Consider the following 18,797-nt stretch of genomic DNA (forward strand, 5'->3'; position numbering starts at 1 on the left):
TAAGTAATGGGAACTCACCCACTTGTGTGGCACTAAGGTCTTGAACACGGGTTGTCAGCTTTCCAGCTGACAAGCTCAGTGTCTTTACTGCTGAGCCATTGTGAGCCCTTATCCTCATTAGAACCAATTAACATTGGCCAAATCTGTCGGAGTTTCCTGAAAGGGTACGTTCCTGGTGACAGGAAATATTGTTAGTCTTGTTTCCAAAAAGATAATCAGCTTTTTGCAGACATTTGATTATTGTTATTATTATTATTATCTTCTGGTTTTTTTGCACAACTTTATCATGTGTGCAGACTATAGTTCTGAGAACTGTACTGTAATGTAGTCCTGAGAAAATTAGTCAAAGTGGCTAATTCTTTCCTAGGAATATGTGCTATAAAGATAGCAGCACAATTTACATAGGACTTAATTAGGTGATCTTTCCCTCTCAATTTCCTAATACTATTATATATTTACTGACCACCCAATTCCAGTGGGAAGCAGAATATCTACAAATTAGGAATTTTTTATTCTATTTCAGTGATTTTTTTTTGAAAAAGCACTTTCAATTGACAATATTGTATGCAAATAGATTGATTTCAACTCATATTTTTATATGCAAGTAGAATCGCATTCAATTTATTTTTCAGTCTATGTTAAAACTCGCCCCACTATTAACAGGAAGCAGGGAGAAAGCAGAGCTATTCATTCTTTGCATCAGTCTTCACACAAAAAGAAATTATAGCCCAACATACCGAAAAACTACTACAAAAGACTAGAAACAAAAATTAAAATAAGCAAGAAAATGGTAAGAGAACTCCTATCTGACCTTGAAGAATATAAATCACCTGGACCTGACAGATTACATCCTAGAGTTCTGAAGGAGCTGGCAGATGTTATCTCAGAATCATTGCACCATATCTTTCATAAATCCTACAGCACCAGGGAAGTACCTGAGGATTGGAAAAAGGTTGGTGTGGTTTCCATCTTCAAGAAAGGAGAAAAAAAAAACAGACACAGGAAACTATAGATCAATCAATCTAACATCAATACCTGTAAAGATCCTGGAAAAAATAATCAAAAAACAGATCTGGAAACAACTAGAAGCAAACCAACTTATAACTAGTAGACAGCACGGGTTTGTTAAAACAAATCATGCCAAACCAATCTTTTTTCATTTTTTTTGACAAAGTGACTAAATTAGTAGACCAGCAAAATGCTGTAGATATAGTATACTTAGACTTTAGCAAGGCATTCGACAAAGTAGATCACTACCTACTTCTTGGTAAACTAGAAAAATGTAGGATAGACAGCATCACCACCAAATGGATTTGTAACTGGCTGACAAACCAAAGTCACTGAGTGGCCCTTAAAGGTACTACATCTACATGGGGGGAAGTAAGCAGTGGGGTACCACAAGGTTCCGTCTTAGACCCAGTACTCTTCAATATCTTCATAAATGAGTTAGATGAGGGAATAGAAGCATAACTCATCAAATCTGCAGATGACACTAAACTGGCAAGAATAGCCAAGACCCCAGAAGACCAACTAGTCTAAAGAAAATAAAAAATAGGGTGACATCATGGCAGTATTCCAGTATTTGAGAGGCTGCCACAAAGAGGAGATCAAATTATTTTCCAGAGCAGCAGAGGGCAGGACAAGAAACTAATCGGAGAAGCAACCTGGAATCACTGAGAAATTTCTTAACAGTGAGAATAATTAACCAGTGGAACAGTTTGCCTCCAGAATCGTGGGTGCTTGGAGGTTTTTAAGAAGAGACTAGACAGTCACTTATCTGAGATGGTATAGGTTCTCCTGCTTGAGTAGGGGGATGGACAAAAGACCTCCAAGATTCCTTCCAGCTCTATTCTATTCAAGATTCAAGATCTTACTTGAATACTTATAATACCAGTCTGATGCTGATGTCTTTATCCCATATTTAAAACACACTTTTGTTTATGAATAAACAAAATTAAATAAATGAAGAAGCCAAATTAGGGAAAAATAATATGATTTAAAGTACTGCTTGAAGTATTTGCATACAGTGACTGATTCCTTTAATCACAACTAAGAGTTGAAATAGTTTCTTGCTGAACAAGTGAAGACTACAATATAAACAAGGAATATGATTGATATGTCTATTAGGAACTAAACATTTAAGAAAGGCCAAACATGATAATGGAATAAATAACTACAACTGCTATTCTTCATATAATGATCCTTTTAGCATTTTGTGCCTAACTTCTTTGATTAAAAAGTCAGAAGATACAGAAAGCAATGTAGACTCTCACTGTGCTGAGAACTTCTAATTACATGTGAAATAATCAATGTGAATATAAAAATTCTACAATTTAAAGCTTTTTAAAAAATCAAAAATTGAAGTGGCAGAAACATTTAAAACTTTTTGAAATGTTTCTGAGTCCAAGTTCAGATATGAATTCTACAGTTTTTACACAAAGTCTATTTTGGCTTATCAAGACTAAAGTTTCAGGAAAAGATGACTAAAAGGCCTCTGTTCATGTAAACAGAATGAAGTTAAAGCTGAACCATAAATAATTATATATCTCTGCAGCCTCATTTCTACATCAAGAGATAGTAGAGTACAATTTTCCAGTTTACTTTTTGTAAACAGAAAATAACTTTGATGTAAAATATTCCAGAAATCCATTAGGATATTTTTTAATCCAAGAAATATTTTTTGATCCAACCAATGATTTAATATTTCCAATGAACATTGATTCAGGATCCATCCACCTCAATGAAAAATTGGATTCAGAATGTACATAGTGACCTTCAAACTATATTTGGAATGGAAGATTTATCTTTCTTCCCAACCAATATATAGATTTGTTAAGAACCTTTCATTATCCTGAAATATGCTGCCTGTTTTCTTGGAAAAAGTGGTTCAAAAATTATTTAAGTATTTATTATTAGACTTGTCAATGAATGCTGAATCAGGCTGATTTTAAATGTATTTACCTCAGAAGTTTGATTCCAATGGTACTAACTTTTCAGTAAGTGGGTATACAGTATAATTAATTGAGTATATGTTACCTATAAGTTGAATAATTTTAAGCATGGTTAACATTCTCAGGCCAATTTATAATGAGCACTTACATGAATGGATGGGTAAATCTGTCTCCTATGTAATAATAGATAAAGCCAAATCATTGCACTATGGCCAGTTTATTTGTCAAAGCTATGCCACAAATTTCAGTAATAAAATGGTTGTTGAAAAATTTTGTACTGAATTGGAAATACTACACTACCATCTAATATTTCAGACTGTTATCTGAGGGACCGGCTCTTGCCAGTCATATCCACCTAACTCATTAGAGTGGGGAGGCAAGGAATGTTATGGGTCCTGTCCCCAATGGAGGTACTTCTGGTGGGACCTAGAAGAAGGGCCTTCTCAATTGGTGGCTCCCTCCCTTTGGAATATCATCTCTTCAGAAATTAAACTGGACCCACTTTAACACTTTTTCATAAGGCCCTGAAGACTTGATTTCGCCAGTGGGCCTGGGGAACTCAGAGTGGGATGGAGCCCATAAAATGGCTTATTTGACTGAGTGTTGTTGCCAGGGGTGGATGGGTGTTGGGTTATTTTTTAATTTTTTCCCCTATACTGTGTTTTATTGTTTGTAAGCTGCTTAGAGTCACTGTGGGTGAGTAGGTTATATAAAATTTCTAAATAAATAAACAATACATTTTAAAAATTTATGACATTGAGCTTCTGTCTTCCCTTTCCCTCACTTCCCACCCACCTTCAAAAGAAGATCAAAATTTCTAACATTGTGCTGAATAATATGCAATGACCTAACCTGCCTTTTTGTATGTCAAAAATCTTGTATCTGAAATCAGTTGTCAGTCATATTTGTGATATGGCTGGCAATTACCAGTGTATCTTTTTCCAGAATAGAATCGACACATTAAAGGAAACATTGGTACAATTTCATAGAATAAGTGATTTGTGGATTGCGTGTATTTGTGTTTGCATGCAGTTTCTTTTTTCAGTGTATTATCTAAAATGCATTCTCTGTTTAATACAAAGGCCATTGGCAGTGTCCTTAAATCTAGAAAACAAGCTTTATTACTTAAAGTAGTTAAGATTTTTTAAACTCAAGACTCAAAACAGTGTTCACTTATAAAATTTAAAGTAGGCTTGATTATATGGCACTTATCTCAGGACTTTGGGGACTTCCTTTTCATAGATTAAAAAAATATAGCTGAATTAAAAATTATAACAAGGACTTCAAAGAATACTATATTATTATGTAACAATATATAGAAAGATTGGCAGTAACATTTTACCTAGCAGCATTGTCATTTACTTTGCAAAACTAAAATTAATGACAAGTAGAAATACTGTGGTAGACTATGCTGCATCTTTATTGGATGTCTTCCCCCCCCCCACATCATTGTGACTTTGCATAGCAAATCACATAAGTATTTTGTTTCTTGGATTTTTTTCCCCCCATCGAGCTCTTGTTTTTTAAAAAGTATTTCAATACTGATTTTTACCACTGTAACCAAAATGAGAACTGTTAAAAAGTGAAAACCTTAATTTTGTTTTTGGTGAATGTCCTCATGCCTAACAATTTTATAGATAACCCAGTAGAAAATGTTGAATATAAGAAAGGCTAAAGGGAAACAGGCTCTGGATATGGTATCAATTTTCTTGGCCTGATCAATGAATACTTTCCTCATTTCTTCAGGAGTAAGGAATGCAGACTGAACTGGATTATTGGACCCTTTTGGGACCACTCCATCCTTTGCTTGTATACATGGTGGTCCCATTCCATAGCCCGTGAAATTGAACCGATTTTCCCTTATATCATCATCCTATTAGAAAGAAGAAAAAAAACATTAATTAGAATTCTTGAAGCTGTGTTTATAAGAAAGTTTTCTTTTTTCCCCTCTTGTAAATAATATGAGGAAAGATGATATCTCTTGTAAAAAATAAAAAAGATATTGAAAACAAAAACATTGCTGCTGCAAAGTGTAGGAAATATCTTTAAATATTAGCTTGAAGATTTGTTGCTGTTTGACTGTTTAATTTTGAAATAGGGTTCTTCTGTCTTTTTTTTTATTCCCTGTCCTGTTATCTCTTGTTCATACTTATCTTCTTGCTTTTATCATTTTCCCTATTTCTCTTTTGCTCCTTTTCATGTGCAGTTATTCCATCACCAATCTGTTTTTGGTGTTCCTGAGTATCCTGTGAATCCAGTTCCCCTTGTTCCCGAGAAGCTTAGGTTCCAGTTTTTTCTGTTCCAGATTTGGTTCCAGTTTCCTTCACAGGAAGAAGACCTTGTCTCACTGGGAGACAAGACTGCATACCAGAACTATTGGCCCATGGGACTTGCGCACCGGGCCCATCCACTTGATGAACTAGTTTGTCCAGTTGAGGTCCAGATCGTAAAGCCACGTGAGTCAAGTCGTGACTCAAAGACACTTGTACCAGGCTGATCACCGATTTGGTCCCGTTGCTGATGAAGACTGAACCAGAAGATTAAACCTCAAATTATGTATTGTCTTATGCATTGTTTGATGTAACACTTGCCTTTTCGCATAATTGTGCATGTTTTATATTTACCTTATAGTTATGCATGTTTAATACCAAGTTTTACCTATTTAGTCACAAGTTAGTTAACAATGAGTATTGCATGCCTTGATGCTATGTTTTTACTATTTTAGTAGTGGAAATATAAATTTCCAATATTTCCAAGGGAGTATTCTGGACCATATAGCTCTATGGACCATATAGCTCTATGGACCTTATGTAGAGAGCAGGTATCAGTGTGTTGAAGTGTCTGGCAGTTATTGGGTTAAATGCTACGTATGTTGATGGGTCAGTGGGAGGAGTCTCAAAGGTCATTGGGAGACTTCCTGGACACAAGCCACATGGGAATCTCTTTGTCTGTAAGAAGCATGGGCCATGGAAGGTCACACAATGAGCCTGAATCGTTATAAGGATGGTATGAAGAGCAATATCCTCTTACCTAAAGGGATGATCTAAAAGATGGACAAAGATGTATTTTCCGGAGTATCAACCACAGCGTGAATGCAAGTAATCTTTCTCATTAAAATATATTTTGTTTATTATAAGATCATTTCTTTTGAGTTAACTATCTGACTGGATTTAGAAGAAGGCATTTTAGATTTGAGTCAGAATAGTTCCTTTTTTTTTCCTCAAGAAAAACATATATCTGAGTCATTTTGTTTGTGAGAAAGAATGTTTACTATTGGCAGATGGGGAAAATAATTATTTTTCAGAAAGTTAATATATAATTTCTGGAAGGTAAAGTCAACCTATATGTACTGTAAATTAGTATAAAGTTTGTCACATATAAAAATGGGTGGGTGTACTCATATGACATGAGTATCTTCTTTCAGTGTCTCAAATTTGTTAATATGGTGTTGAAGAAGATCCATAATGCTTAGAACAGAGGTGACCAACCTTGGCAAATTTAACATTTGTGAACCTCAACTCCCAGAATTAGTTAGTTACCATGTTTCCCTGAAAATAAGACCTGGTCTTATATATATGTTTTCTGAGGTTTTCGCGGGTGTTTGTATGTAGGTCTTTGGTTGTTCAGATTTTCTCCTGCGTAAAATTGGAAGTGTCTTGGCGACGTTTCGACGAAGTCCCATTCGTCATCTTCAGGCTGGTGCTTTCAGCTTCGTGCTTCGAGGAGCAATGTGTGGTTATAGCTGTTTCTTCCTTTTAACTGCCAGTGGGGGTATGAATTGATTGGGTGGGAGCTTGGCTGTGTTCTGATTGGGTAGAGGTGTGTTCTGATTGGTTAGGGGCATGGCTGTGCTCTGATTGGCTGGGGGGTTGGCTGTGCTCTGATTGGCTGGGGGGTTGGCTGTGCTCTGATTGGCTGGGGGAGTGTTCTGTTTGGTTGTGCTCAGGTTAGTCTGAGTTGCAAGGGGGTTTAAGATTTTGGGCTGCCTTGCTATTTTTTGGCTTCGCGTTTGTGGTCGTGCCTCATCTTCATGGACGGGTGTCAGTTTGCTTCATGTATGGATTGGAGGGGTTTAAAGTGGCTAATGATGCAGCTGTGGTCTGGCTTCTGGTTTGTGGTCGTGCCTCGTCATCGGTGTGGCTTTGGGTTTGTTTTTTGCGTGGATGTGTGGTGGTGACATCCTGTGTGGTTTTTGTGAGTGTGGGTCTGGTATCATTTTTTGTGTTAGGGAGTTGTTTGTCAATAAGGGCGGGTTTCCAAATGGCTGGTAGGCGGGAGGTATTATCTCGCTTGTTCATGCTGTGTGGGCGTTTTTCTATCTCGATGGCTTCTCTGATTATTCTGTTATTAAAATGTTCACTTTTGGCAATGGTAAGATCCTCCATAAACACAACATCAAAACAGCATTCTGCACAAACAGAAAAATATCCACCATCCTTAGAAACCCCAAAGATAAAATTGACTTAGAAAATCAAGGAGTATATGAAATTCCATTCACTGCTTGTCCCAACACATACATCGGACAAACCAACAGAAGAATAAGTGCATGCATTGAAGAACATAAGAACTCAGTCAAAAAAGAGGAACCAACATCTTCCCTGGTCCAACACCTTAAAGCCACAGGACATGAAATTGACTTTAAAAATACCAGAACCATTGCCAAAAGTGAATATTTTGCTTGATTTTTAGGCATATGCCTCACCCCAAAATTAGGACTTATTTGGGGGATAGGACTTATATTAGGCACAGGTGTAAAAATCAAGCTAGGGCTTATTTTTGGGAGATATCTTATTTTTGGGGAAACACAGCAGTCATGCTGGCTGGGGAATTCTGGAAATTAAAATCCCCAACTCTTAAAGTTGCCGGTGTTGGACACCCTGGTTTAGAATACGACTATACTTTGAATTATATGCCACAAATGTCAAATTTATAACTCTCCAAAGAAATACAAATTTATGGCTTCTGGTTTTGTGCAGTAATGCAGCAGCCAAGGGATTGTGTGGCTCTGCACCCTGTGGCCAATTTTTTCATGTTAGGGGACCCTAAATGGGCCTAAAGTCACTCCGGAGAGGCAACAAAAAAGGAGGGCAGCCCCGCCGACTGCGGAGAGACAACGGCCGATCTGGTCATTCAGGGAAAGCCCTCCAGAAACCAGCAGAAAAAAGGCTAGCTTCACTCCAGAGTCTAGCCCAAGCTACAAGCAGCTGAAGACCAAAAGCATTACTTTAAGCTTGATCATAAACAATGTGTTTGGAACTGGGTAAGAATATTGATTCTCTACTTCTATTTGATAATTGATTTCTTGGGAAAAAAGCCCAAGAAGTAAAAATCCTCCGAAAGTGAGAAGGAGTGGGACTCTTGCACCACCCTCTCACAGAAGGAAATGGCAAATTAAACTTTTATGGGGGAGAGAAATATATTGAAATGAAATGAATATAAGACTTAAATCTGTATAAGTTTGAAATTGGTGGAATTTGTTAAGATTTTCTTTTCAAAAGATGAAAACAGAAGAAAGTAATTGCTTATTTTGAAAATTGAAAAACAAACTGGTGCTGACATCTAGTGGTGGATGAAAATATACAACTGTAGTTGCTCTAATACAGGGATTGGCAGAAAGCCCAGAAAAAGTTAACTTGTTTTTGTGATTTTCAATGTCTTAACTAAACAAAGAACAGCTGTAACAAAGAAAAGAAAACATTGAGCTACCTACAAGGTGAGAACTATAAACCTTAGGGGAAAAAATGACCTTACTGGATTATAAGTACATATTGAACTGTGACTCTAAAGCTGTTTGCAGAGAAAGGAAAATGTTGATTTTTGGCTATCATGGAACATCAGAGATCTGCAGAAAGAACATATCAAGAAAAAACAAATACTTTCCAGGAGGAAATGTATGCTATATTGCAACTAATTCAAATGACAATTATTTTAAACTATGAGGAAATTAAAAACAACTTTGAAAATATAAATGAACACATCTTCAATTTAACCTTACAACAAAAAAACTCTCAGAAATAAAAATAGAGAGTGATGAGATAAAGCAAACAACTGAACATAAACCAGAGGAAAGAGATTTAAAGATGTAACAACAAAGGAAGGAATTATGATTTAACCCAGAGAAAAACTTGCAGGAAATATTGGACATGGAAAAGATAACCTACACTTCAAGATTGCAAAATAAATCTGAGGACAAGAAAAAAGATTTGACAAAATGGATTATAGATCTGTCAGGAGAACTATAAAAACTTGAGAGACAAAAAATGATAAGAGAAATTAAGAGAGAAAGAAAGAAAAAGATTTTCAATGAATACGAAGGGGCAAAACATCTTACTGGATTTGTCTCTTGTACTTACAACATCTATAAGACTATGAAAAGACTTTTTGGTCCAGCAGAGCATTCAGATTAGGAAAGATGTTTGGCAAAAAAAAGGGCTAAAGTTAGAATTAAGAAATTAGATGATGGAATTTATCAGATGGAATATCTAAAGATTAAACACTTGTTTGAATATGGTTAAAAAATAGAAAAAATCTGGTTATAAATGTATTTTATTTATGGGCACCTCAAATAACATAGTATTTTTTTATGATATGAAAAATATAAAAATGTTGGGGTGATTTATATGAGGAAAATGTTTTAGATACTTACGTGTAATTGATCTTGAGAAAATCTCAGTTGATAAAAATGTTCTGAATAGATTTAAAATAGTAGATGATTGGATTTATTAGATGGAATTTTTAAAGTTTAAACATTTGTTTGAATATGGTTAAAAAGAATAGAAAAAATTGTGTATATGTACCTTAGCTTAAGTAGTATACTATTTCCTTCCTTTTTTTCTTCTCTCTCTCTCTCTCTCTCTCTCTCTCTCTCTCTCTCTGATATGAAAAATGTAAGATATGTAGATATTTTATCATATTCTCTAGATATATTTGGCTACTTTCTGGCCTCAATTTCTGCAGCTTTTCCCCCAGGTGTATCTCTATTAATGGTAATACAAGCTGCTATGTGATTCTTGTTTCCATTTTGACTCCAGTTCTGTGATTCAAAAAAAGGCAGATTAACTCTTATCTATTAAATAACTGTTTTTTAAAGTCTACTTGCTTTAATATTATGAGGAATTAGTAAAACTTTTGCATGATTTCTAACTGCAAGTTACCACTTTGTTGGGAAGATAACAGTGTTCCATGCGCATTTGGCATATAGCTATGACCATGGAAATAGTTTTCAAACAATACTAGCTCCCTCGGCCAAGAAACAGATGACATCTTACTCTAGAGCCAGACAGGACTGACAGGACAATCTTTTATTAAAACTTTAGAAGGGTATCATGTACACACCTAAACTTAGCCATACTTGTTGTAGTTAAATATGATAAGGGCAAAATGTAGACTCTATGTGCTTTGGAGAAGGATCAATCTAAAACAGTGCTGGATTTGGACTACTAGAGGTCTATTTTTGTATGTTGTTAATTTGTATTTATTTATGAATTTTTTTAAAATTTCGGCATGGAGCTAAAGGTACCTGCAAAACAGTTCCCGAGAAATGAGGGGGATAGTTGGTATAGGGAACTACAGAGAACCTTGGAGAAGTTAGCAAAATGTTAATTAAGGCAGAGAAAGGAAGAAAACATTAGAAAGAAATTTGAAAGTGATCTTATCTTTTAAGGAGGACAGAAAAGAAAATGCTATCAGGTATTCCAGATTCTGTATCAATAGAATTCCAGTGATAATTCTGTTTCTTAAACTGGCCTGCCTCAAAGGCTGATACATTACTTAAACATTAAATGTGGGGAAAATATCTTGGAATGTGAATATGACCTCATAATATGATGGGGCTACAAAGAAAAAGGTAAATACAATTATATAGTAGGCCTGGAGAATGCAACAAGGCTTTAAATACTTAGTTAAAAGGATGCCCCACCAAGAAATGTTCTCTTCCTTGTTCCAGAGTGCAAGTTACAAAATAGTTTATATTTAAATAACAGGAAGCCATATTCCATTGTGCGTTAGAAAAATCATTTATGTAGTAAAAAGTATTTGTCAATGGAACCAATTACCCAGAGAGATGGTAGGCTTCCTTTCACTGAATGTGTTAAAAAAAAAAAATTAAAATAGCCATCTGTTGGAGACATTTTAATTTAGATTCCTGGACTGAGTAGGACATGATCACCTAAATGCCCATATTAAACTGTATGATTGTAATTCTAGTTAACGATGGGCCAATTTACATTTTAATTTTGGCAAGTCATCACATCAGAGAGTTGAATGAATTATCCACAAGTGAGTTTGATTAAAACTGTTTTACATCAGTCAAATGAATACAGCCTTACAGAAAATTGCTTTGAAAACCTGCAGATGGAGCCAAACCAATTCAAAAAAAAACTGCATAAACTTAATATAGCAATTCACATGTGTGGCTAGCATCAACAAGCAAACAAAACACTTTTTGGGATTTACTACAACTACTTAAGCCCACAAATCCAAGAGAAGAAATTTAAAATGAACATGACCTTAATAATTGTATATATTTTTGTTTAGTGATTTTTTTAATGCTATCCAGAGTTATGTTATTTGAGCTGGGCTGAAATATAAATCTTTTGAATGGATCAATGGACGGACAGACAGAGAGACCGATATGTTTGTATGGATTACTAACAAATAGATATGAATCAGATATATAAAATGAGAAATGGAATGCTTATTATACAACTGAAATTTGTTTTTCTTTTAAAACAAGTAAAGGACTACTTTTATTATATATCACTATATCATAACAATGTTAAAGACAATAATTTAAAATCATAGAATAGTCTTGGCTTAATGTGAACAATAAATGCTTAGTCTAAAATAGTATTGATATCATTGGCTAGATGATATTATCATCTGCAATTGGCTTCCCAGCCAATCTATTGGAACCATGACACCATTCCCCAAAGAATTTAGGGCTTCTGTATTAAATTTGAAGTTGTTACTACTTAGCATTATCCTTTTTATTATTCATAATAGTCTCTTAAGCATAGTTAGCAGAATAATAGTTTCATTGTTGTTTCTACAATTGGCAGTATATATCTTAATTGCTAAGCATATCAGGCTTGTGTAATATTAGAATGGAAAAGATCAATACATTCTGGAGACTGAGAAGTTAAAAATACCTTTGTGGAAGAAGATGATAGTAAACACAAGGGTTTTTTTTTTAAATTTGGGAGCATCCTGAAGTACCTGCTTGAGTAATATTTAAGGTAAGGTTATCAGTGGTGGATCAGCGATTGAGATGCTGGGCTTGTTGGCTGGAAAGCCGGCAGCCCAGGTTGAAAACCCAAGTGCCACAGAACATGATCAGCACATGTTATAAAGAATAAATGAGTCAGGCCATATTACATCATTTTGATTAAAACAATTAAATGATTTAATATGTATAATGTATTGAGTACTTTACATAGAGATGGATCTGGAGGAACAGGTTTAGTCACTGCAATAGCTAAACTGATGGGACTTGACAGAATATAATTCTTTAAAAAGACTGTCAATGTAGATGTGTAAGAATCAGTAAAATATAATATTAGATACTACAGATATTCATTCCAACCTGCTGTTTAAATAAGCCAACAATCCATAAATATTGAAGCCTTTTCATTGCTATGATTTAATATTTAATATAGTGTAAATCCAGTAGTTGTGTGTGTGAAAAGAAAATAGGCTTAAATGTGTTACCTCAAATATGAATTAATACAATATGTGGCATAAATTATCTGTATCCATGTCATGTAAAGACTCAATCTGAGGGAAAAAATATGTCTTAGGACAGGGGTGTCAAACTCGCTGCGTCATGTGACATGTTGCGACGTATCACAACTTTTTTCCCCTTGCTGGAGCTGGAGTGGATGCAGGTTCTATGTGTCGCATCCAGCCCATGGGCCAGCTGTTTGACATCCCATCTTAGAATTTCAAAGAAGCAACATCCACATATAGTCATTAGTGCAGCTTCTCTCTAGCACTTGATACTGTAATCCAGATATAATCCTTATTTCTTTTGACATTCCCATTCTAAAATCTTATAAAGATCATAGAAGTATGCAGAAAATTCATAGTTATTTAATACAACAGGGCTGTAGTACATTAAGATGCTTATGACAGAATCAGAAAAAAATCTGATATCTATATCCACCCTTTACTTTCTCCTGCATATATTTTGCCCTCACCTGCCCTAAGATCAACCATGGCATTTATAATTCCTATGGTATAATCATATTCTTGGATACCTTGCCTACTGCTATTCCATTGTATGTTGTCAAAAACACATAGGCAAATCTTCTGTTTATTGCATCATTGTTTAAAATTAATTCTGAGGTATAAAAAATAAATAGTTTTGATTCTTTAACACACCTCACATTTTTAGCATCTATTTGACATGAGAAATTTCCTCTTGCCTCTTACCCACATAGAAAGAAAAGTGCATTATGAGTTGCTTTTTCTTTTCATTTAAAAAGCTAAATATATTTATCATTTCTTTTCCATAGAATAGTTGTAGGAAATAATGTTAAGATATCTCAAATCATCAGTTTCCATAATAAATCAATCTTTTAGTATTTTGGTGACATTAAACTTTGCAGAAACCTATGCAGGATTCTTCACTTAAATTCTTTTAAATCCTTACTTTGAAGACATCACAAAATTTGTGAATTACATATGCTTTGTGTCAACCATATACAAAATGTCATTCTAGATCAATACATTATTTTACAAGTCACTTTATAACAATCTATCATTGTTATAAAACTATCAGAATTTTCTTGCTGCTTATATTTCTGTAATCTGTGCTTGACATGTTTACCTTATTCTTCTTTCTTTTTCGGTGAAATCTTAACAGTTCTTTATGTTGTCTTGACACAAAATTTACAGCTGCATATTCCAGAAGTGCGGAGAACACAAAAAGCAAGCAAACAGCCATCCAGATGTCAATAGCCTTGACATATGATACCTACAGATAATACAGAGTAGAGGATTGCTGGTATAAAAACAGAGATAGGACAGTATAATGTCTCCAAATGTCAAGGGAAGAAAATATGCCTCCTCAAATCATAGTAAAGAGTGAAAGCGGAAAATCTGTATGTCCTGAAAACAACATTATTAGAAGCGAGTTTTAGTCTCAAAGTATCTTAAGACTGTACCTTTATGACATTCCATGTTAGGCAGAAATATGCTAGATCACCTTAAGTAATCATCAGAGATTGTTCATGGTGAAAGCAAACTTTGACTTGGATTACTGAATGTTTGGTATTCCATTTATGATGCTTTAGGTCTTGCATCATTCTACAAGAGTTATCAGGTAAACAAATCAGATTGACCTAATTGCCACAATTTGTTTTCTGTAAAATGAAATAAAATAATTTATTTTATTATTATTTTTTAAAGTAACACTTTTCTTATGGCAATGGATATAAGATAGCTTGACTAATGCTACTTCTCAATAATAGCCATGATAATAGAAAGAAATGTAGAACCTTATTACAAAAGTAAAGTAGTAATCCATACTATATTGTAAAGCCTGCAGCAACAATATGGATTATTTAGAAATATACAGTTTATATCTTGTAAGATGCAATAACATGTTTATATTTCTATATCCAATTAATTTTGATATTTACAGTATAAGAAGAACAGTTTTAACAGCTACTGTATATATAAGAGACAATTCTCTATAATCAATCAAAATAAAAACCTTCAGAAGGTCTCACCTTTGGGAGTGAAGTCCGTGATCCTGAACTCTGGGTCGTCATTGTGAGTACAGTTGTTATACCTAGAGCCACTCTAGCTGGAGCAGCATCCATGTTGATCCAAAATGACACCCATGACAGTATGACAATCAGGAGACTGGGAATATACATTTGAATAAGATAATATCCCATCTGCCTTTCAAGATGGAATCGAACTTCAATGCAGGTAAACTTTCCTGGTAATAACAGAAAGCAACTGTTAGAGCACAGGTGTCAAACTCGCGATGTCACATGATGTGTCACGACATATCGCAACTTTTTTCCCATTGCCAGCAATGGGGTGGGTGTAGTTTTGGTGTGACGCATCCAGCCCGCAGGGCGGCAGTTTGACACCCCTGTGTTAGAGGAACCAGCTATTTCCATTATCAGCTGCCCTTGATGCAATTACAGAATAATGTCAATTACTATTTGTTTGTAATGTATTACAACATCCCTCACTAATTGTTCATATACTTGTTCATTTATTTATTGTATCTGTACTCTACAACCCCTATAGTTCTCATTTAACTTCCTGGAGCATTTAATGATCTGCTTGTGAATTCCAGTCAATGTGATTAAATCAGTCTTGCCTGGAATAGTACAAAATGCATGCTTATATTGGTGAAACTCTTTATAATCAACTTGAGTTCAGCTGAATTTTATCCAGTGTCCAAGGTTAAGCATATGAGGCAGAAAATCCTGTAAAGATTTCTAGAATGGATCCAGATTTAATTTTACTTTAGGCAATCCATGATCCACTAAGTCATCTTTTCAGAGATATTTCCTTACCAGATTCCTCATTTTCTTCAACAATGACAGAATTTCTAATGTCTTAACTATAAAAACTGAGACACATTCAAAAATGTCCCTTCCTTGAAAATAACCCATTTTGAACATTTTATATCATGTCAGAAACTGTTTTATGATAATTTCAATGTCATAAAATGTTTTATATAATTTGCTAAATTTCAATTCCAAGAGAATCATGGGTCCTGAATTTTGAACACATTCTGTAAGTTAACCAATTTGAGATACTTTGGTTAAAAAAAGTCCTACTGTGTACAGTTTTGTTCAGTTTAAAGTTAAAGAAATAAGAGTTTTGTTGTATAATTTATAGAAAATATTTATTTAAATAACTTTAAAGCAAATGAACTCATTTTAAGTTGTTTATTACAACCCACTAAATAGATAATTAAAGATGGAGCTACTTCAGTAATAATGTTAATGATAAATAATTGGCTGTCTAAAACTCACTTTACTCTGCTTCTTTGTAGGGCTGATGTTAACAATAAACAAAAGGAATGCAAAAATACATGTAAAATACAACAATAATTGTTTCTTAGAAAACCGGACATAATCAACATGTTACTATTCCTACTTATAACACTATGATCATTTTCTTTAATCAACAGTGACAGAAGCACAGCTGTTCCCAGTGGTCATAAAGATGCTTGATTTCCTGTTTTGATAAATATCCTGCAGCATTCCAGATGTAAAACATTTGTATGTGAAAAATAAGACAAAAACCATAGGGGACCAGCAGCAGAATCTTTACTCTATCATAATGACATAGGAAGCATTTTTTTTCTTGAATCAGCATACTCCAGTGATTTAAAAATATTGTTATTTACAATAACAATATTTATGTTATATGTTCTCCTTTATAGTGTTGAATCTGGAAGTAGCAAATTAAAATAAAATTATCTAATAAAAAGAATCATATATTTGAAAATGAGGACAAAAACCTTCAAAATACTATAAAGCAGGACCTCAGGTACCCAGCCTACAATGTTTTGCCTAATTTTGTCTACCCTCATACAAATTGTCTAAATTGACTTTATTTCTTTCGCTGTACTGGATTGTTTGTTGTCTAATATTTTGTGGCTGATGTTATCACCTATTCATGAAGTTATGATGTGTATTATGAAACTCTTCTCCTACATATAAACAATCCTTAGCCCAAGAATCATTACTACTCTGTGATTAACTACACATTTGAATATATTTTCAGAGAACAAAGAGTTACAATGTTCTTTCAACTGACAAAACTCTGAGTAGTTTTCCCACCTGTATTGTAGTGTTTTGTGCAGTAACAAAGATCTTTATCTTCTTTCAACAAAAACTGTGGCAAAGTGAGTCCATCAGCTACTTGTACAGCACCATTTTCTTGCCATTCAAATACAAGATCATTCATTGTATAACCAACTAGGAAAGGAAGTAAAAAAAAAAGTTGAATGAAAATTAACACACATTTAATTGACAAATGTTTCTCCAATTAAACAAGGCAGGATCAAACATAAAAAAACTAATACTGTTTTCAAATAAAAAACTCTGTATCACTTACATGTGGTTCAAATTAAATTTTTTATGTCAAATGTAAAGTGTATGAACTTTTGGAGTGCTACAGTATATGGACAGAAAATGCAACTTCTGTACCAGTTATGTCATTGCTTTATTAATTTTGATTTTTAAAATAAGACAAGCTTTTGCCTTGATGGATGTAGTATATCAATAATTTTATCATATACAGGTAGTCCTCGACTTACAACAGTATTTTAGGGACCATTCAAAGTTACAAAGGCATTGAAAAAAGTGACTTATGACTTTTTCACACTTATGGCCATTGCAGTATCCCCATGGTCACATGTTCAAAATTCAGACACCTGGCAACTAGTTCATATATATGATGCTTGCAGTGTCCCAGGATCATGCAATCGCCTTTTGTGATCTTCTGACGAGCAAAGTCAATGGGGAAGCCAGATTCAGTTAACTATTTTGTCACTAACTTAACAACTACAGTGGTTCACTTAACAACAGTGGCAAGAAAGGTAAAAAAATGGACAAAAATTCACTTGACAAACATCTCAGCAACATAAATTTTGGGTTCAATTGTAGTTGTAAGTTGAGGGTTACCTCTATATAATAGCAATCTGATCCAACTAATGATATAATATATAAATTATTGTGATAAGTCATATATATAATTACAATTATACCAGTTCAAGACCAACAATCTATTAATCTTAACAACTGATGATGTTAGATATGTGCATTATTTTGGAATGAATTCTAAATTGCATCTATTTTTTTTATTTTTGCTAATTGAGATCATAAGTTCCTCAAAAGCAGAAAATAAAGTTCTAAATAACTGAATTAGATCCAGATGTTCTGAAAGTGACATGAAGTGATATCTATAAAATATTGCTAAAGACAAAATTTCAGGAATTGCAGAGAATCTGTTTGGTGCAGAGGTTAAGATGCTGGCCTAGAAATCAGGAGATCTTCAGGCTTCCATTCAGCACAAAAGCCAGCAATTAAAATACTACATAAAGTGTGTAGGCAAGTATGGAAATTGTAGCAGTACCTCAAATACTAGAAAGGATCGATTTGTAAGAGCTGTAATGGTGCAATGGTTAGAATGCAATGTTGCAGACTGTCTCTGCTCACTGCCAGGAGTTTGATCTTGACTGGCTCAAGGTTGACTCAGCCTTCCTTCTGAGGTTGGTAAAATGAGGACCCAGATTGTTGGGGACAATCTGCTGACATTTGTAAACTGCTTAGAGAGTGCTATAAAACACTATGAAGCAGTATATAAGTCTAATTGCTATCGCCAAGTGCTATTGCTATTCCAAGACCAAAGCAAAAACAAAAACAGAGTGCTAAGAAAAGACAAAACTACCAAATGCTTGCACTTATCACATGTGGTGGTAAGCTGAAGCTAAAGTTTTTGCAATGCAGATCTTGGGAATAACTGGAACCAAAACAGCCAGGTCTACAAGCTGGAATGAAAATAGGCTTCCAATATCAAATCAAATCAATTTATTACAGCCATATGACCAGAAACAGTAAAATATCCAATTGTATGCTACTTACATATGTACATTCATGTATAAACATGCACTGAACATGATCTAATGATGAATAAGAACACATATAATAAAATTATTTTTTAAAAAATATTATTAAAAAAGATCAAAAATTATATTTTCAAATACATTTATCTTATTTATGTTTCTGATGAATCGGTAGTGCTGCTGTGCAGAATCTAGCCACCTGTTCATCCTTAAGCAACCACTGGAGATAAGTAGTGTCAGAA

At 34.3% G+C, this 18,797-nt stretch overlaps 1 protein-coding gene across 1 annotated transcript in view; it reads right to left on the reverse strand.

Annotated features, from left to right (window-relative positions):
- Positions 1-1,751: 1,751 nt before the first annotated feature.
- The window catches only part of GLRA3 (glycine receptor alpha 3), a 92,542-nt gene continuing 75,496 nt past the window's right edge, over positions 1,752-18,797 (reverse strand). Inside the window, exons 6-9 of the mRNA XM_039348840.1 lie at positions 16,769-16,906; positions 14,684-14,898; positions 13,780-13,926; positions 1,752-4,824 (exon numbers count right to left, since the gene is read on the reverse strand). Of these exons, the coding sequence (XP_039204774.1) occupies positions 4,543-4,824; positions 13,780-13,926; positions 14,684-14,898; positions 16,769-16,906 (782 nt within the window). The 3' untranslated portion in view covers positions 1,752-4,542. The remainder of the gene's footprint in view (positions 4,825-13,779; positions 13,927-14,683; positions 14,899-16,768; positions 16,907-18,797) is intronic.

This window comes from Crotalus tigris, unplaced genomic scaffold (genome assembly GCF_016545835.1).
Source record: "Crotalus tigris isolate CLP2741 ecotype Arizona unplaced genomic scaffold, ASM1654583v1 scf7180000018183.1131761, whole genome shotgun sequence".
NCBI classification, from domain to species: domain Eukaryota; kingdom Metazoa; phylum Chordata; class Lepidosauria; order Squamata; family Viperidae; genus Crotalus; species Crotalus tigris.